At 40.2% G+C, this 20,140-nt stretch overlaps 1 protein-coding gene across 3 annotated transcripts in view; it reads right to left on the reverse strand.

The window, feature by feature from the left end:
- The window catches only part of ccdc142 (coiled-coil domain containing 142), a 64,306-nt gene that overhangs the window by 15,315 nt on the left and 28,851 nt on the right, over positions 1-20,140 (reverse strand). For 2 of the 3 annotated variants that reach the window (XM_061252456.1, XM_061252455.1), the window contains exons 6-8: positions 13,541-13,627; positions 8,947-9,096; positions 1,764-1,939 (exon numbers count right to left, since the gene is read on the reverse strand). In XM_061252456.1, the coding sequence (XP_061108440.1) occupies positions 1,764-1,939; positions 8,947-9,096; positions 13,541-13,627 (413 nt within the window). The remainder of the gene's footprint in view (positions 1-1,763; positions 1,940-8,946; positions 9,097-13,540; positions 13,628-20,140) is intronic. The other variant, XM_061252457.1, reaches the window with a different exon arrangement.

A 20,140-nucleotide genomic window follows, 5' to 3' on the forward strand; every position in this document is an offset into this window, starting at 1 on the left:
GAGGCCTGTAATTTTCATCATAGGTACACTTCAACTATGAGAGACAGAATGGGGGGAAATAATCCAGGAAATCACATTGTAGGATTTTTAATGAATTAATTGGTAAATTCCTCGGTAAAATAAGTATTTGGTCACCTACAAACAAGCAAGATTTCTGGCTCTCACAGACCTGTAACTTCTTCTTGAAGAGGCTCCTCTGTCCTCCACTCGTTACCTGTATTAATGGCACCTGTTTGAACCCGTTATCAGTATAAAAGACACCTGTCCACAACCTCAAACAGTCAGACTCCAAACTCCACTATGGCCAAGACCAAAGAGCTGTCAAAGGACACCAGAAACAAAATTGTAGACCTGCACCAGGCTGGGAAGCCTGAATCTGCAATAGGTAAGCAGCTTGGTGTGAAGAAATCAACTGTGGGAGCAATTATTAGAAAATGGAAGACATACAAGACCACTGATAATCTCCCTCGATCTGGGGCTCCACGCAAGATCTCACCCCGTGGGGTCAAAATGATCACAAGAACGGTGAGCAAAAATCCCAGAACCACACGGGGGGACCTAGTGAATGACCTGCAGAGAGCTGGGACCAAAGTAACAAAGGCTACCATCAGTAACACACTATGCCGCCAGGGACTCAAATCCTGCAGTGCCAGACGTGTCCCTCTGCTTAAGCCAGTACATGTCCAGGCCCGTCTGAAGTTTGCTAGAGAGCATTTGGATGATCCAGAAGAGGATTGGGAGAATGTCATATGGTCAGATGAAACCAAAATAGAACTTTTTGGTAAAAACTCAATGCTGAGTTGCATCCAAAGAACACCATACCTACTGTGAAGCATGGGGGTGGGAACATCATGCTTTGGGGCTGTTTTTCTGCAAAGGGACCAGGAAGACTGATCCGTGTAAAGGAAAGAATGAATGGGGCCATGTATCGTGAGATTTTTAGTGAAAACCTCCTTCCATCAGCAAGGGCATTGAAGATGAAACGTGGCTGGGTCTTTCAGCATGACAATGATCCCAAACACACCGCCCGGGCAACGAAGGAGTGGCTTCGTAAGAAGCATTTCAAGGTCCTGGAGTGGCCTAGCCAGTCTCCAGATCTCAACCCCATAGAAAATCTTTGGAGGGAGTTGAAAGTCCGTGTTGCCCAAGGACAGCCCCAAAACATCACTGCTCTAGAGGAGATCTGCATGGAGGAATGGGCCAAAATACCAGCAACAGTGTGTGAAAACCTTGTGAAGACTTACAGAAAACGTTTGACCTCTGTTATTGCCAACAAAGGGTATATAACAAAGTATTGAGATGAACTTTTATTATTGACCAAATACTTATTTTCCACCATAATTTGCAAATAAATTCTTTAAAAATCAGACAATGTGATTTTCTGGATTTTTTTTTCTTCTCATTTTGTCTCTCATAGTTGAGGTATACCTATGATGAAAATCTTTTTAAGTGGGAGAACTTGCACAATTGGTGGCTGACTAAATACTTTTTTGCCCCACTGTACAGTTATCACCTACATTATCTACATATTTTCAGTATCACCTACAGTGATATCAGGGTACTGGAAGAACCACCAATACACACTTATTTTATGGGGATCTCCATTTGGCATCAGAACAGCCTGAATTCTTCAGGAAACATAACTTTGAGATTCTAGTCCATGTTGCTGCAGGCTTCTGGGCTGCATAATCATGCTGCCAACCTCATTTGCACAATTCAGAATTCCTCCCTTGCCCCCAGAACTGCTGTGACACGGGTCTTACCTTTAGGTCTCCTAGAGTGACCAGCAGAAACTTGTTAAGGGCCCAGGAGCAGAGGAACTGATAGGCTTTGCTCATAACCCAGAATGTGGAGCTGTGAACAGTGACCATGGCCCGACTCAGCAGCGACACCTGGAGGGAATGTAGGGTCCTTGTGTCCAAGGGCTCAGCGCTGCACCCTATTGGAGGATAAGAGAACATGCATGCATATCATGTACTTCCTTGCCATGGTACCTTGTCAGTCATATCTTGATATGCTGACCATCTGGGACATGGCAACAGCAAGAGGGACTCCATGGTTGTGCCAGTTTAGACATTGAACCGATCCTCTCAGAGGGCCATTCACAGCATTTACAGTCTTTTCCAGTTTGAATAGCTGCCTTCTCATCAGATCCTCATTTAACACAATTAATGCCACTGCTTGAAATATATTAGTTATGTCCCAAAATTTGGTGGGGTTATTGTTCTGAACTGCACTGATTTTGCCAGTGGATAGGAATAAGCCTGGCATGAGCAGCTATCTTCAAATCTGGAAAGCACTCTCCTCATATATTCACAAAAACTCCAGCATAATTTTTATGCATTAGCAAAATGTATGAAAAAGAATGTATATGTATATACACTACCAAATAATTCAGCCTTTCAGATGGGAGTGGTTTCAAGTGCATTAGACCAACACATGAAAAGCATGCAGTTCTTCTACTCTGCCAGAGCATTATTTTTCCACTGTTAACTGAAGCCGTCCTTTCCGGAGCAACAACATGGAACCAACTACACATCAACCTGCAGTCAGCACTGGAACCAGGTTATATCTGGGGGTATCGGGCACATCTTGGCTGTTCAGAGCAGAAATAAGGCAGTCTCTTTTGTTAATTCAGAAGAAGTGTAGTAGTCCTCTTTTGCCATTCAAGTCAAAAATAGGAACAACCAACCCCCAATTTAAGTCTGCATGAAGGGGTTAAATCAGTCATCCAGAGTATTCAAGCTTGCGAAGCGAGCTCCACGATGAAAACAAAGGCATGGAAGCACATTAATGCAGGTTTTACGTAGGATGCGAGATGGTCTGGCGTTTGGGGGAGGGGATATATCCTTTATGAGCTGTTAAAGTGGTGCATTATTGCTCTGTCAGAACCGGGCGGGGGGGCTAACTGCCAACACAGCCACAGCTGCCCTGAACCTGGCCTCAGGGAGGGGAGTGTGTCCTGGAAGTGGCTTTGAGGACAGGGTGAGGGGGCAGAGATGAAAAAACGAAGGAGCATGATCTTATTGAGAGACTGCTGCCCCAAAATACCACTCAGGGTCCACATTATAATGGCACACATAGGGTCCAAAGTACTGTGATCAGAATTTATGAAGACCACAGTGCAAACACACTCCAGCCCAGCACCTTTCCCAACCACCACTGGTTGCTTCATGCAGCCTGTTCTGAACCAATCAGACAGACTGAAAATTAACTTGACCATGTCTTGTTTCTATGAACCCGCACCCTGAGCCAGCCAGATTTCTCCAGGGAATTTCTCATTCCCTCTGCTGCCTTTAACATGATTTGAGGGGGTTTATGCTGGGGTATAAAGTAAAGTATATGATGACCAGACCTGTGTCAAAAGTATCATCATAAATATCATGTCATAAATACCAGCCTGGTAAAATGGTCAAAGTATTCAAGTAATTAAAAAGGTGAAGGCAGTTATTTACTTATATATTCAAATACTGGAATGGGAAAACAAATAATGTATGCAATTATTTGTGAAATGGTGGGAAACAAGTAACAATATTGCTGCAAGCAGCAATGAACGGGCCCAAGCACCATGGGTGCAACCGCCTTGGTGGCATAGTTGTGCCAATGACATGTTTAACAATATGTACACACTTTGGAAATAATCACCTTCCTTGGCAATGTATAGTGTGCACAGGAATTCCCCTTTTATCAATGAAGATGTTGGTGTTGCTATTGGAATGCATCAATGACATAAGACTCACTTCCTGTTGCCAGATGGTGGCGCTATAATATTGAGCCGTGTATTATTTGATTACACTCCAATAATAAATCTATTTCAAAATTTTCAGCCACATCGGAAGATGTTGAGTGAAATTAAGGTCAATTCAATGTTCTAGTTTCCAGATGGTGGCGTTATAACATTGAGTCATTTTTGGAATATGGATTTAATTACACTCCAACAATATACATATTTCTAAATTTTCGGCCACATCGGAAGATGTCGAGTGAAATTAAAGCCACTTCCTGTTGCCAGATGGTGGCGCTATAACATTGAGTCATTTTTGGGATATGGATTAGATTATACTCCCACAACGAACATATCTGTGTAATATCAACCAGATCAGACCATCTAGAATGAAATTACGAACACTTCCTGTTGCCACGGCGAGACCTCAAATTGTACGCCTCGCCATAGCCGTACCGTTTGACATATCAGAAATATCCTTTCAATTTAGCATCAGGATTATCCAGAGACCATTCTCACCACATTTGGTGTGAATGTGATGAACTCCCTAGGAGGAGTATTTCAGAGTTTGGTACGTGTAAAAACACTTAAAAACACACAAAATCCAGAATAGCTCACTTCCTGTTTAGAAACGTTTAGGGATGCAAATGAGAAATGTGTGTGTCTTGAGGAGACCCATATGCATACCATATTCGGTGAATTTACGTGAAAGTATATGTCCACAATATTAGAAAAGAACCATAGCGGGCGCTGCGTAGCCACGCCCAGATGTATGTGGATATGGATGTGATTGCACTCCAACAGTGAATATATCTGTAAAATTTCAGCCCAATCAGACAATGTAGAACGGAATTAAGCCCACTTCCTGTTTTCGCTCGTAACGTGTGTATTGTACGCCTCGCCATTGCCAAACCATTTGAGATATCAAAAATCCGTTTGGCTTTTAGGGTCAGGACTATCCTAAGATCATGCTGACTTCATTTGGTGTGAATGTGATGAATACCCTAGCAGGAACACATACAAATATGATAAAAACCTCACTTCCTGTTGCCAGATGGTGGCGCTATAACATTGACTTCTTCTTGGGACATGAATGTGAGTATACTCACACAATGAACATATTTGTAAAATATCAGCCAGATCAGACGATGTAAACCACAAAATTATGGCCACTTCCTTTTGGCGCGGCGTGACATAAAAATTGTACGCCTCGCCATGACCATACCGTTTGAGATATCAAAAATATCCTGCCAATTTAGAATCATGAGTATGTTGAGACCATTCTTACCCCATTTGGTGTGAATGCGATGAACCGCCTAGGAGGAGTATTTAAAAGTGTAGTACATGTGAAAACGCACAAAATTCAAAATGGCTGACTTCCTGTTCGCATATTTGCATCAATGCGAATTAGAAATGTGTTTGGTGCGAGGAGTGCTATATGCGTACTAAATTTGGTGAAGGTAGCTCAAAGTGCCTGCCCACAATAGACAACAATGCAGGGGGGGGGGGGGGGGGTCAGCGCAATAGGGGGCGCTGTGGAGTCCCTCGGCCAAACCCAGGTCTGAGCATCTGATCCATCCTGACGGCCACCACTTCTGATGTGTCTGCAAAATATCAAGACTTTTTAGCCAGGGCAAGGCCCTCAAAAATGCCCATTTGACGGAAGAGAAAGAATAATAATAATAATAATAATAATAATAATCCTTCCAATAACAATAGGGTCCTTCGCACCCTACGGTGCTTGGGCCCTAATAATAATAATAATAATAATAATAATAATAATAATAAATATAGCTGCAAGCAGCAATGAACGGGCCCAAGCACCATGGGCGCAACCGCCTTGGTGGCATAGTTGTGCCAATGACATGTTTCACAATATGTACACACTTTGGAAATAATCACCTTCCTTGGCAACGTATAGTGTGCACAGGAATTCCCCTTTGATCAATGAAGATGTTGGTGTTGCTATTGGAATGCATCAATGATATAACACTCACTTCCTGTTGCCAGATGGTGGCGCTATAGTATTGAGCCGTGTATGGTTTTTGAATTTGATTGCACTCCAATAATAAACCTATTTCAAAATTTTCAGCCACATTGGAAGATGTTGAGTGAAATGAAGGTCAATTCAATGTTCTAGTTTCCAGATGGTGGCGCTATAACATTGAGTCATTTTTGGAATATGGATTTAATTACACTCCAACAATATACATATTTCTAAATTTTCGGCCACATCGGAAGATGTCGAGTAAAATTAAGGCCACTTCCTGTTGCCAGATGGTGGCGCTATAACATTGAGTCATTTTTGGGATATGGATGTGATTACACTCCCACAACGAACATATCTGTGTAATATCAACCAGATCAGACCATCTAGAATGAAATTACGACCACTTCCTGTTGCCGCGGCGAGACCTCAAATTGTACGCCTCGCCATAGCCGTACTGTTTGACCTATCAGAAATATCCTTTCAATTTAGCATCAAGATTATCCTGAGACCATTCTCACCACATTTGGTGTGAATGTGATGAACCCCCCTAGGAGGAGTATTTCAGAGTTTGGTACGTGAAAAAACACTTAAAAACACACAAAATCCAGAATAGCTCACTTCCTGTTTGGAAAAGTTAAGGGATGCAAATGAGAAATGTGTGTGTCTTGAGGAGACCCATATGCATACCATATTCGGTGAATTTTCGTGAAAGTACATGTCCACAATATTAGAAAAGAACCATAGGGGGCGCTGCGTAGCCACGCCCAGATGTATGTGGATATGGATGTGATTGCACTCCAACAGTGAATGTATCTGTAAAATATCAGCCCAATCAGACGATGTAGAACGGAATTAAACCCACTTCCTGTTTTTGCTCATAACGTGTGTATTGTACGCCTCGCCATTGCCAAACCGTTTGAGATATCAAAAATCCGTTTGGCTTTTAGGGTCAGGCCTATCCTAAGATCATGCTCACTACATTTGGTGTGAATGTGATGAATACCCTAGCAGGAACACATACAAATATAATAAAAACCTCACTTCCTGTTGCCAGATGGTGGCGCTATAACATTGACTTCTTCTTGGGACATGGATGTGAGTATACTCACACAATGAACATATTTGTAAAATATCAGCCAGATCAGACGATGTAAACCACAAAATTATGGCCACTTCCTTTTGGCGCGGCGTGACATAAAAATTGTACGCCTCGCCATGACCATACCGTTTGAGATATCAAAAATATCCTGGCAATTTAGAATCATGACTATCTTGACACCATTCTTACCACATTTGGTGTGAATGCGATGAACCGCCTAGGAGGAGTACTTAAAAGTGTAGTACATGTGAAAACGCACAAAATTCAAAATGGCTGACTTCCTGTTCGCATATTTGCATCAATGCGAATGACAAATGTGTTTCAATTGAGGAGCCACAAATGCCTACCAAATTAGGTTCATGTAGCTCAAAGTGCCTGCCCACAATAGACAACAATGCAATGGGGGGGGGGGGGGGGGGGGGGGGGCAGCGCAAAGGGGGCGCTGTGGAGTCCCTCGGCCACACCCAGGTCTGAGCATCTGACAGATCCTGACGGCCACCACTTCTGATGTGTCTGCAAAATTTCAATACTTTTTAGCCATGGCAAGGCCCTCAAAAATGCCCATTTGACGGAAGAGAAAGAATAATAATAATAATAATAATAATCTTTACAATAACAATAGGGTCCTTCGCACCCTACGGTGCTTGGGCCCTAATAATAATAATCCTTCCAATAACAATAGGGTCCTTCGCACCCTACGGTGCTTGGGCCCTAATAATAATAATAATCCTTCCAATAACAATAGGGTCCTTCGCACCCTACGGTGCTTGGGCCCTAATAATAATAATAATAATAATAATAATAATAATAATAATAATAATCCTTCCAATAACAATAGGGTCCTTCGCACCCTACGGTGCTTGGGCCCTAATAATAATAATAATCTTTACAATAACAATAGGGTCCTTCGCACCCTACGGTGCTTGGGCCCTAATAATCTTTACAATAACAATAGGGTCCTTCGCACCCTACGGTGCTTGGGCCCTAATAATAATAATAATCTTTACAATAACAATAGGGTCCTTCGCACCCTACGGTGCTTGGGCCCTAATAATAATAATAATCCTTCCAATAACAATAGGGTCCTTCGCACCCTACGGTGCTTGGGCCCTAATAATAATAATAATAATAATAATAATAATCCTTCCAATAACAATAGGGTCCTTCGCACCCTACGGTGCTTGGGCCCTAATAATAATCTTTACAATAACAATAGGGTCCTTCGCACCCTACGGTGCTTGGGCCCTAATAATAATAATAATCCTTCCAATAACAATAGGGTCCTTCGCACCCTACGGTGCTTGGGCCCTAATAATCTTTACAATAACAATAGGGTCCTTCGCACCCTACGGTCCTTGGGCCCTAATAATAATAATAATCTTTACAATAACAATAGGGTCCTTCGCACCCTACGGTGCTTGGGCCCTAATAATAATAATCTTTACAATAACAATAGGGTCCTTCGGTGCTTGGGCCCTAATAATCTTTACAATAACAATAGGGTCCTTCGCACCCTACGGTGCTTGGGCCCTAATTAGAAAATATTACAGAAAATCAACCCAGCAAATATGCAACTACTCAAATATGACTATGACAATGAAACCAATTCACCATTAACAATAAAGTCAGTAAAGTTCAATTTGTCAAATAAAAAATGCAATCCACAGTGATATTATTTTAAATACCAAAACTTAGATAACTGTCTTCAGGAAAAATTACAAACAGAAATGATGTTGAGTCATTCATAGAACAGGTTCTCTAATGTGTTTAAGGTCACATGGATAGAGCACTACAGGTGTAAAGTACTGCCATGCAATTAGTTTTGACGTCCATTGTCTGTGATCATACCAGTCACATTGCACGATTGTGGCCCAAAATTCCTGAGCCGCAAGTGGGAGAGAGAGGATGTTTCAAAGATTAAAATATGGAGAGATGCAGAAGAAAGGAAAGGAAGGAGAAAGGGATGGCGGGGATGTCACAGAGATATGGAAGAAGGGGAGAGAGGAAGGGGACGGGATGCAGAAGTGTGTGTGTGAGTGTGTGTATGCGTGTGGGGGTGTGGGGGCGTGTGTGCGCGCGTGTGGGCGTGTGTGGGTGTGTGTGTGTGTGTTTGTGTGTGTGTTGGGGGGTTACCTGAGTGCTCCAGGCAGTTCAGGGTGGTGTGTAGTGGGGGGAGGAGCTGGAGGAGGAGCTCAGTGGTGAGTGTCCTGACTGCAGAGTCTACCCCCACAGGATCAGGAAGACATTTATCCTTCATTCCCATCCCCAGAGACACGCATAGAACTGTAATACAGACAGGTACACACAAGCACATTAATATTGGCGTGCACACACACACACAACCAACTTGAGACCGACACAAAAAATATGCATACTACTGAAGCCATTCAAAACACCCATGGGCAGTACAGTCACTACAAGTAGTGAAGTAAAAGTATACGTTATGAATTATGAATGCATCTTCTTTGTACTGGAACCTATGAAATACTCTCTAAAAGTGGAAACCCTGCCTTCTGGTCATCTTGACTGGCTTAATTGCACCAGGCAACATCAAATTGAGCACAAAAAAGTATTTGGCCTCTAGAGTGTGCCAATCACATCGACACTTCAGAGTTGTTTCAATGCAGAGCGATTTTGTTCTTCAAAATCCATCAATTTTTCACAAGGCTTAAGGTTTCTTATTCGCAGCTTGTTATTCATAATTGCCAGTCCACCTTAAATTCAGTCCGAATGCTATAGGCCGATTCAGGACAGGTTTTAATGGCTTAAACTGTCTTAGGCCATGTTATACACACTATCAGTGAAAACTTACAAATACTAATTAATCAAAGAGATTTCATACTTAACCCGTTGACGCAGACTGTTATTGTGTAACAATTATACTAATTATGTAACTATTCAAAGAGGAACATGGTGGTTGGTCACACTAGGTTTTATATGTAATTTGCACTAGAGGGGATTGAAGAAACACGATGAAAGTGTTAAATATGTCTGTTCTTTAGTTTTGGAGAAGTAAGCGTTTAAAATGTATCGTCCTATTTTCAACCGGTTGAATGTTCTCCTCGTAGTGCGTCACACAAGGATAACGACTCCCCTTAAGCCTCCCGTACAACTCGTGACCCACAGTTTGCACCACTGGCATACAGGAAAGTGGGGGCATGTCATAGCTAATTGACAGTTCTCATTAACACGCCCGGACAGTTTGGGCGAACTTTTATTGTGGGAAATTTAGGCTTAGAAAAATTTGTTTCAAAATACATTTAAATGACTGAATAATAATGAAAATATGCACATTTGTTTAAAGACAAGTGACACATTCAACCACCATGTTACTCTTTTAAACCTTGTTCTTCCTAAGAGTACACGCAGTTATTTTCCACAAAACACAGCACCAAATAACTCTTTACAAAGCCGGTCCTCACTGTGAACATTTATTTATGCAGATGTCCAGATGCTCAGGGGGGAAACGCAAAACAGAATTACTAATTAAATTAAATTAATTTTATTAATTTTATTTAAATTCAAAGAAGTAAAAACAGCTGTTCCGGGTTTGTAATAAGTGCATGTACCAGTTTTGGAAGGGTTTCATGCTTTGTGATTCACCCCTCTGAAGTAGTAACAGTTGAGTCGCTATCCAGTTAGACTGTTAAACCTGTCACAATGAGCAAACTATGGGCTTACACAAAGCAGAATATGAATGCACGAATAGCGATTGCAATTTACAATGTATCGCATAATCAGTCAACTCATAAGTGGTTAAAATATCGGAATAAACACTCTGAAAAAGTTTCAAAAGAATCAGACAATAATACTGTTTTGTCATGTGTTCCTCCTAACATCCCTATCCATTGACCATCAAGTTTCTAGGGAGATCAAGTGAGAAAACAAGTCAGTAATCTTAGTCATGTTAACAACTTTGGTTTGACCAAATTACACTATATTGCTGCGACCGTGTGAAGTGGACAATAACAGTTGTGTGGTTTTACCTTTATGTTAGCATATCGTGATCAGTACAAGCCTGAAACAAACATCATGGGTGTCCATTACAATGTCTGCTAGAATCGGAACAGATCATTTGTAACACGTTTTTGAAAACAAGGAATATCGCAAGCAGTTTTCACCACTGGAACCACATTAGCTGACACTGACTGAAACAATATTGGCAGTGCATGTAGGTACAGTTGAAGTCGAAAGTTTACAAACACTTAGGTTGGAAGTAATTCAAACTCATTTTTGACCACTCCACAGATTTCATGTTAGCAAACTATAGTGTTGGCAAGTCTACTTTGTGCATGACACAAGTAATGTTTCCAACAATTGTTTACGGACAGATTTTTTCACTTTTAATTCATTATATCACAATTCCAGTGAGTCAGAAGTTTACATACACTAAGTTGACTGTGCCTTTAAACAGCTTGGAAAATTATGTCATGGCTTTAGAAACCTCTGATAGGCTAATTTACATTATTTGAGTCAATTGGAGGTGTACCTGTGGATGTGTTTTAAGGCCTACCTTCAAACTCAGTTTCTCTTTGCTTGACATCATGGGAAAATGAAAAGAAATTGGCCAAGACCTCAGAAAAGAAATTGTGGACCTCCACAAGTCTGTTTCATCCTTGGGAGCAAGTGCCTGGAGGTACCACGTTCGTCTGTACAAATAATAGTATGCGAGTATAAATAATAATATGTATATTCAAAATAAGCTGGAATGACCATTGTTATGGAGGAAAAAGGGTGAGGCTTGCAAGCTGAAGAACACCATCCCAAACGTGAAGTTTGGCAGCATGATGTTATGTGGGTGCTTTGCTGCAGGAGGAACTGGTGCACTTCATAAAATAGATGGCATCACGAGGAAGGAAAATGATGTGGATGTATTGAAGCAACATCATAAGACATCAGCCAGGAAGTTAAAGTTTGGACGCAAACGGCTATTCAAAATGGCCCAAAGCATACGTCCAAAATTGTGACAACAGTTTGAAGTTTAAGGTATTGAAGTGGCCATCACAAAGTCCTGACCTCAATCCAATCGTAAACTTGTGGGCAGAACTGAACAAGCATGTGCGTCTACAATCCTGACTCAGTTACACCAGTTCTGTCAGGAAAAATAGGCCAAATTTCCAGCCTCTTGTGAGAAGCTTGTGGAAAGCTACCCAAAACATTTAACCCAAGTTAAACAATTTAAAGGCAATGTTACAAGATACTAACAGAGTGAATGTAAACATCTGACCCACTGGGAATGTGATGAAAGAAATAAAAACTGAAATAAATAATTCTCTCTACTATTATTCAGACATATCACATTTTTAAAATAAAGTTCTGATCCTAACTGACCTAAAACAGGGCTATGTTTACTCAAATTAAATGTCAGGAATTGTGAAAAACAACACCTGTGATAAGGTGTATGTCAACTTCCGACTTCAACTGTAGCTTGCTGCTAACAATACAGATGGTATTGCCTCATACCCGTTATACACAGTCATATCTAGCGTTGTTGCATTCCTTGTATATTTAGCAATATTGAACATAATTCAATGGTGAGATATCCAATGCATGCAAGATTGAAGATAGTTAAATATACAGTACTGTGCAAAAGTCTTAGGCACCTGTATAATATTCTGTACAGATAAGATAATAAAATAAATAATTAAATGAAAGGTCCTAAATAAACATACTATACATTTTACGATACATTTGAGTAATTTGGCAGAGTAGTTAAAAACTGAATCAAATCAATATTTTTTGTGACCACCCTTTGGTGTTAAAACTGCATCACTTCTCTGAGATAGCCAACACTGTCCTGCAGTTCTATAAAACAATCAGCAGGGAGTTTGTTCCAAGCATGTTGGAGAACTTGCCACAGTTCTTCTGCTGACTTTCCTTGGCTCCTTGCTTCTGATCTCAGGCAGCCTTGATCAAGTTTTTATGTAAAAAGTAGTCAATTGCTTACAGTAAAATGTTACTTTTTAAAATGAAATGCACAAATGTCTCTGTAAAATTAAATCTTTTGGAAAATGAATATTTGGAAATCTCAAATGTGTTCTTTTATACTAAATGACACAAAAAAATAAACATATATATAATAAAGTCTAGGGTGCCTAAGACTTCTGCACAGTACTGTATATATAAACAACAGCTGTAAAATAGTAGAATTCTAGAACAGCTTCAGCAGGGGGAATCACACATCCCATGGAGACAGGAATAGCAAGTACCATCAAAAATAAATAAATAAATAAAATAAAAATAAATGATTAATCCATTCTAATACAATCCATTACCGTTTTTTTAACACACACATTTGTTTATTCCAGTGTTGTCAATTTGGAAACCTGATTCCAAGTAGTGATGCTTTCAAACAGCATCTTCTGCAAGCAGTATACCAAGGTGGACATGTGTGGTGTCAGTGCCTTGTACACAATCCCAAACTCCCAAATGCAGCATCATGGGATTGGAAGATGGAGTCTGGCAAATATTTCTGTAAATATTTTTAGCAGTGGTCATTTTGGAATTATGCAAATGAGGGCCCCTGGGGGAAGTATAATTATTATTTTTAAAAATTTAAGTTTTCTAAAGGTCAAAGCTACAATCATGCCAAATGGCATGTTTCCACTATAATTTGCAGAACAGAATTCCTCTGTATTGGACCGATTCTGGAGTGTCCATGAGATTGGCTGTCCTATGGCACCCTCTAGAGGCAAAAGTCACTCTGCATATTGAGAGTCATGCTCACCTTCATCCCAGTGACTGAATGCTGTTTTGCAGACAATCTGTGTGCAGAGATCATTCAGCAAGCCTTCATATTCAACAGGAAGGGAAACTAGAACAGATGTGTACACAAACAGCATCAGCCAAAACTCTTACATTTTATATCATTTTAGTTTGCTTACTTTGGTCCAGACACCTTGGAAGGTCCAAAATGCCTTTACATCTTCAACACCAAAACATTCTGTCTGCACAAGCAACTGATATACATCACCAGGTAAGATCTAAGGGTCTGAGCAATAAGCAAAGGATTCAACATTCAATGATGACACAAAATACCTTCTGCTTGTGTTATTTATTTTAACTACACTTAAATGAGATCGATTAAAATGTTTATGACAGTAGATGAATTCTACACACTAATTACCCCCAAAAGACCAAATATCCAATGATTTGGCAGTTTGCTTGTAGAATTATGGCTATTTATACAATTAAATGTAATGAAATTCGGCACTTTTAAGTGATGTCCCTCTAAATTTTTGAAGTCTCTAGCACAAAAATGAAGTATGAAGCACACATTTTCAGAATTTCTATTCCTCATCATTGCCTACCACCACCTAAAAAATTTTATACTATGGGGCAATTCATTTGATTTGATACAGAAACTACTTCAGCTATATTTTCCAGCTTTAACCAGATTATCATGTTGAGTATTCACATGAAAATGTAAGCTGTAAAGGACCTAAAGATAACCTTAGCATTTGAGAAAAAAGATCAAGTAATATGTTTATTTTCTGAATCCAGTGGTTCCAACAAACAATATCCTTGTTAAGTTGTTCAGCACTCAATACTGAAGTGGTATTGCATTCTAGAACCCCTCACTTAACCTACATATAAAATATATTTTATGTGATTTAAATAAATTATGATTAAGAATGATAATTATCAATTCAATTGCTTGATTGATCAATCTACAGTAAACTGGTGGAATCAACCAACATGTACAAACTCTACTATTAACTCTACTAAAGTATACCAGATTTTAAGATTAAATGCTTTAAGAAGCCGACAATTAGAATAATTAATGAAAATCATACATTCTTTATTGAATAAAACCAAAATCCGCTTTGGTTTCTGCTAAGAACAATATAATACCCATCTAAGGCTACACATAACATACAGTACTGTGCAAAAGTTTTAGGCAGGTGTGAAAAAATGCTCTAAAGTAAGAATGCTTTCAAAAATAGAAATGTTAATAGTTTATTTTTATCAATGAACAAAATGCAAAGTGTGGCGGCACGGATGGTGCAGTGGGTAGCACTGCCGCCTCACAGCAAGGAGGTCCTGGGTTCGAATCCCCGTCGGCCAGGGCCTCTCTATGCAGAGTTTGCATGTTCTCCCAGTGTCTGTGTGGGTTTCCTCCGGGTACTCCGGTTTCCTCCCACAGTCCAAAGACATGCAGGTTAGGCTGATTGGAGAGTCTAAATTGCCCATAGGTATGAGTGTATGAGTGTGTGAGTGAATGGTGTGAATGGTGTGTGCCTTTCGCCCAATGTATGCTGGGATAGGCTCCAGCCCCCCTGCGACCCTGTTCAGGATAAGCGGGTTAGGATAATGAATGAATGAAAAATGCAAAGTGAGTGATCTAAATCAAATCAATATTTGGTGTGACCACCCTTTGCCTTCAAACCAGTATCAATTCTCCTAGGTACACTTGCATAAAATCAGGTGAGCTAATGATCATCAATTTAATAAGTAGGTTGAAACACAATCATTAACTGAAACAGAAACTGAAACAGAAGCTGTGTAGGAGGGTTAAAACTGGGTGACGACCAGCCAAACTCCAAGGTGAGGTTGCTGAAGACAGTTTAATGTCAGAAGTCATACACCATGGCAAGACTGAGCACAGCAACAAGACACAAGGTAGTTATACTGCATCAGCAAGATCCCTGCCAGGCAGAAATTTCAAGGCAGACAGAGGTTTCCAGATGTCCAAGCTTTGTTGAAGAAGCACAAAGAAATGGGCAACGTTGAGGACCACAGACGCAGTGGTCGGCCAAGGAAACTTGGTGCAGCAGATGAAAGACATATCATGCTTACTTCCCTTCACAATCAGAAGATGTCCAGCGGTGCCATCAGCTCAGAATTGGCAGAAACCAGTGGGACCCAGGTATACCCATCTACTGTGTGGAAAAGTCTGGTCAGAAGTGGTCTTCATGGAAGAATTGTGGCCAAATAGCCATACCTCCGACGTGGAATCAAGGCCAAGCGACTAAACTATGCACAAAAACACAGGAACTGGGGTGCAGAAAAATGGCAGCAGGTTCTCTGGACTGATGAGTCAAAATGTGAAATATTTGGCTGTAGTAGAAGGCAGTTTGTTCACCAAAGGGCTGGAGGGCAGTACAACAATGAGTGTCTGCAGGCAACAGTGAAGCATAGTGGAGGTTGCTTCCAAGTTTATGGCTGCATTTCTACAAATGGAGTTGGGGATTTGACCAGAATTAATAGTGTGGGCACTGGCAAACTAACATGTAGGAAAATGTCACCAGTACAATACATGGAAGCAGGTCATGCTCGATGATATTGCCCTGAGAAGATCGCGAGACAGCAGGTGAAATGAAACATGGCGACGTCCTCCTAAACTTCTAGCAAACAGAAACACCGCAAACAAAACTTTCGCTAGGATATTTTCATACATTGGATTATCTACCTCTTCAACCCTGGTATTTACCCTTATTGACGACTACTTTTATAATCTGGACATGGCAGCAGAACCCAGCAGAAAGCAACCAAGACGAGACTGGTCGACGGAGACAGAGGAAGAAACTACCAAAATCAAGGTCAGTGTACTCCAATCCATCAATAACAAACTCTCAATACTAGAACTACAACACGCAGACCTGAAATCCAGTCTTGAATTCTCCCACAAATCGTATCCCTTCAACAAGAAAATAACCAACTAAAAGGAACAATCAAAACGCTATCAGCAGAAGTAGCCTAACAAACCTTGCTAACGAAAATTTAAAAAAACTATCTTGGATCTCCAGTGCCACAGCATGTGTAAGGGAAAATTCACAGAACAAAAGCCCTCCCTCCTAAAAGCATGATAAACAATCACAAGTCAAAATCAGACTCCACCTTAGTGAGCAGGCTGGTTCCTCCAAAACTCTCGACGATGTATGCTAAAAGTGGATCAATATATCCATATAAAAGTATGATATGTACCCTGTATAGTTTCAAACTGATTGACTGCAAAATTGCGCTAGAATTACACAGCAGCCAGCTGGGGGGGGGGGGGGGCGCCGTCTTGAACTGTGTAGACCAGACAGTCAAGGACGTTGGGTGTCTGATATGACTGTACAACTGATTTCTCCAAAACTCTTAATGATTCATGCCAGAAGTGTATCTATATGTAAGTGGCTTATAATCAATATATCACATGTACGCTGCTTGTTATCCAATCAAATGAACATAGAACATTAATCTTATTAATGTTAGAAGAGAATGGTAATCAAATGTTTAGTATGTCTGTATATGTTCAATGATTTACTGCTGATAAGTTTGTGTTAGAAGTGCATAAGTGACCCATGTGTAATCTAAAGTTGAGTAAAATAATTAATATGAAGTGGAAAGTACCAAAAATGATTATTATGCTGCAAAAAGTACCAAAAATGATCTATAGGTCGTAGAAGGTTCTGGAAAACACTATACAGTGAATAGCACCGTGTTTTACGTGATTCCTATGTGAATGATTCCATTTTGTTAAAAATACAGCCTACAAAGCAAGATGTATGTAATAAAATCCTTTTTTGTTTTGGAAATCAATAGAGCGATTCGCCACAATGGTTTCAGAACTGGGAAGGTAGCGCTGCCAAGTCAGCTGATGGTTTAGGAGGATTTAAGATAAGAAGTGTGGGTGATTGGCCAGAATGATGTTTTAACGGTGTAAAATGGGTGTAAAAATGGAAGTCCGGGTCCATGTTTTTGGTCCGGCTTTATGCACTTGTGCTAAATAAAGTCTGATTTTCCCGAACAGCTTGCTGCCGTGGTGTCTTTTCCCACCTGAAGATGTTTTTCGACAAATTGGAATTTTGGACTCTGTCGTTTCCTAGACATGACACATGCACGATACTTAGATTTTCTCCAGAATACCCGAACAAACTCTAGATAACCCAGAAGAATTAATCAAACATAATTTATGCAGTCATCCCTGAAACTACCACCAGACACCATAAACTAAAAAAAATTTAGGAAGGGAACTCAAAGGGACTTACTACGGTATGAAGGACCAACATCCCAGAGAAATTCAAGAATGAAGAAAAAAAACTTCTTCCAATCATGAGGCAATTTCGGGAGAATGGAAGACGAGTCGCACTGACTGTGGACAAGCTCTATGTCGACGGGCACCTCTATCGCGACTGCAACATCACCACTCTCACCCCAAACACACAATTGTCCATATGCCAACATAAAAACAGAACTTTAAATGTACAGTGGTGGCCAAAATTATTAGAACACTTGGCATATTTAAGAGGTTTCAGTTGTTTTTGTTGAATTGGCCATCATTATGCTCTATAAACAATAGAATAGAGCCATCAAAACGAGATTTACATAATTTCCCATACACAAAACAAGCTAGGCCTATTTCACTGTCAATGTCACACAATCATGTTCCTTCACAGAAGAAGCCAAATTACCTGCATAATCATTGTCAGGTGTGATCGTGGTTAAATTGATGGTGATGCAAGAGTCTTAGGACACAGCTGTGTGATTATTTTGAATGTACAAGGCCTATCCTGCTCATTAAGTGATTGGTAACATCAGGGTTTTGTCACTGAGGCCACACCACCAATTGGTATAAATTCAAAGCCTCTAGAAGTAGTCTTGAAGCACATGTTGCTCTTTGAACATGGCTAAGGTAAAGAAGGAGCTAACGAGTGAGCAACGGGTTCGAATAAAGGCCCTTTTTGATGCTGCTGGAGTTACCGCCGCATAGCCAAGGACTTGAGATGCAGTCCAAGCACTGTAAAGTACATTTTAGACTGCCAGGATGCCACCAATTCACACCAGAACCGAAAGGGGAGAGGTAGAAAAAAGAAACTTTCAGACAGACAAGTGAAGCATCTCAAAATTCTCAGTCTTAAGGACCGAAGAAAGACCTCACGAGAACTGCGTGACGAGATCAACACCAAAATGACTAATGGTGCACCAGTGTCTTCAAGACATTACAATTAAACATTAAAACAATACATAAGTGATTTTGGTCTTGGCGACAGTTGGCGCCCCATGATTCATTCTCTGATATTGACTTTTTTCTCACCAGTAACTCAATTATAACCCATATTTCAAATTCCAAAATTCATCCCATCATAATTAGTGATCATGCCCCTGTATCATTTAATTAAAACAGCAAACAACTCAATCAACCCATCTCCAGATGGAGATTTAACACTTCTTTGCTTAACGATCCTGAATTCAATACAATTTTCACAAGAGAGTGAGCATCCTTCATGGAAATAAACGATTCTCCAGAAATCTCATCCACTGTACTTTGGGAAACTGCAAAGGTGGTATAATAAGAGGAATAATTATAACATACTCATCATACAAGAAAAAACAGGAAAAGGAACTCGAAAGAAATGGAACAAAAAAAATTAAAGCACCGAATGACCCTTATGCTAAAAACCCCACAGAGCAAGCCAAGAAAGAACAGAAACTAAAGCACAGTTAAACAATCTCATGAACAAAAAAACCCAATTCCTGATACAAAGACTCAGACATGATAATTCTGATAACAAATCAGGGAAATATCTGGCAAACCAACTCAAATGAAACCAAGACAAATCAGTTATACTAGTCATAAAGAACTCAGTCGGGAAGACCATGCAAACACCTAAATAAATGAATGACACATTTTGTGAATTTTACAGCAAATTATACACCCCTGACAAGGATCCTGACTCAACAGATATTAGCACCTTCCTTGATAACATAGAATTACCCCAACATAATAAAGAACAAGCAGACTAACACGACACACCGTTAACACCCAAGGAACTCCATACAGCACTCAATAAGATGGAAAACAATAAAGCCCCAGGACCTGATGGCTTTCCTGCCGAGTTCTGTACACATTTTTGGAATACAATCTCACAATCTCACTACTTTTTATACTGGTCCTTAATATTAAACATATTTAAACAATTCCTCCTCACAGCTCTCATCTCAGTACTACTGAAACCTGATAAAGATCCAACTCTCTGCTCCAGCTACCGCCCCCTATCACTCATCAACACAAACCTAAAAATTATCAGTAAAGCACTAGCCACCAGAATGGAAACCGTTAACTCATCACTAATTCATCCAGATAAAACCGGATTCATCAAGTGTCAAGGCCGACACTCATCAAATAGCATGTGCAGATTATTTTATTTAATTCATGTATCATAACAAAACAAATTGAAAACACTAATTGTATAATTAGACGCAGAAAAAGCTTTTGATACAGTAAACTGAAAGTTCTTATTTGGAACGCAACACAAATTTGGTTTCAGAGAATCGTTCATTCACTGGATAAGAATTCTGTGCAGTTCACCAATGGCCACATCTGTTACTAACAGATTAA

Source organism: Conger conger, chromosome 8 (genome assembly GCF_963514075.1).
Source record: "Conger conger chromosome 8, fConCon1.1, whole genome shotgun sequence".
Lineage (NCBI taxonomy): Eukaryota > Metazoa > Chordata > Actinopteri > Anguilliformes > Congridae > Conger > Conger conger.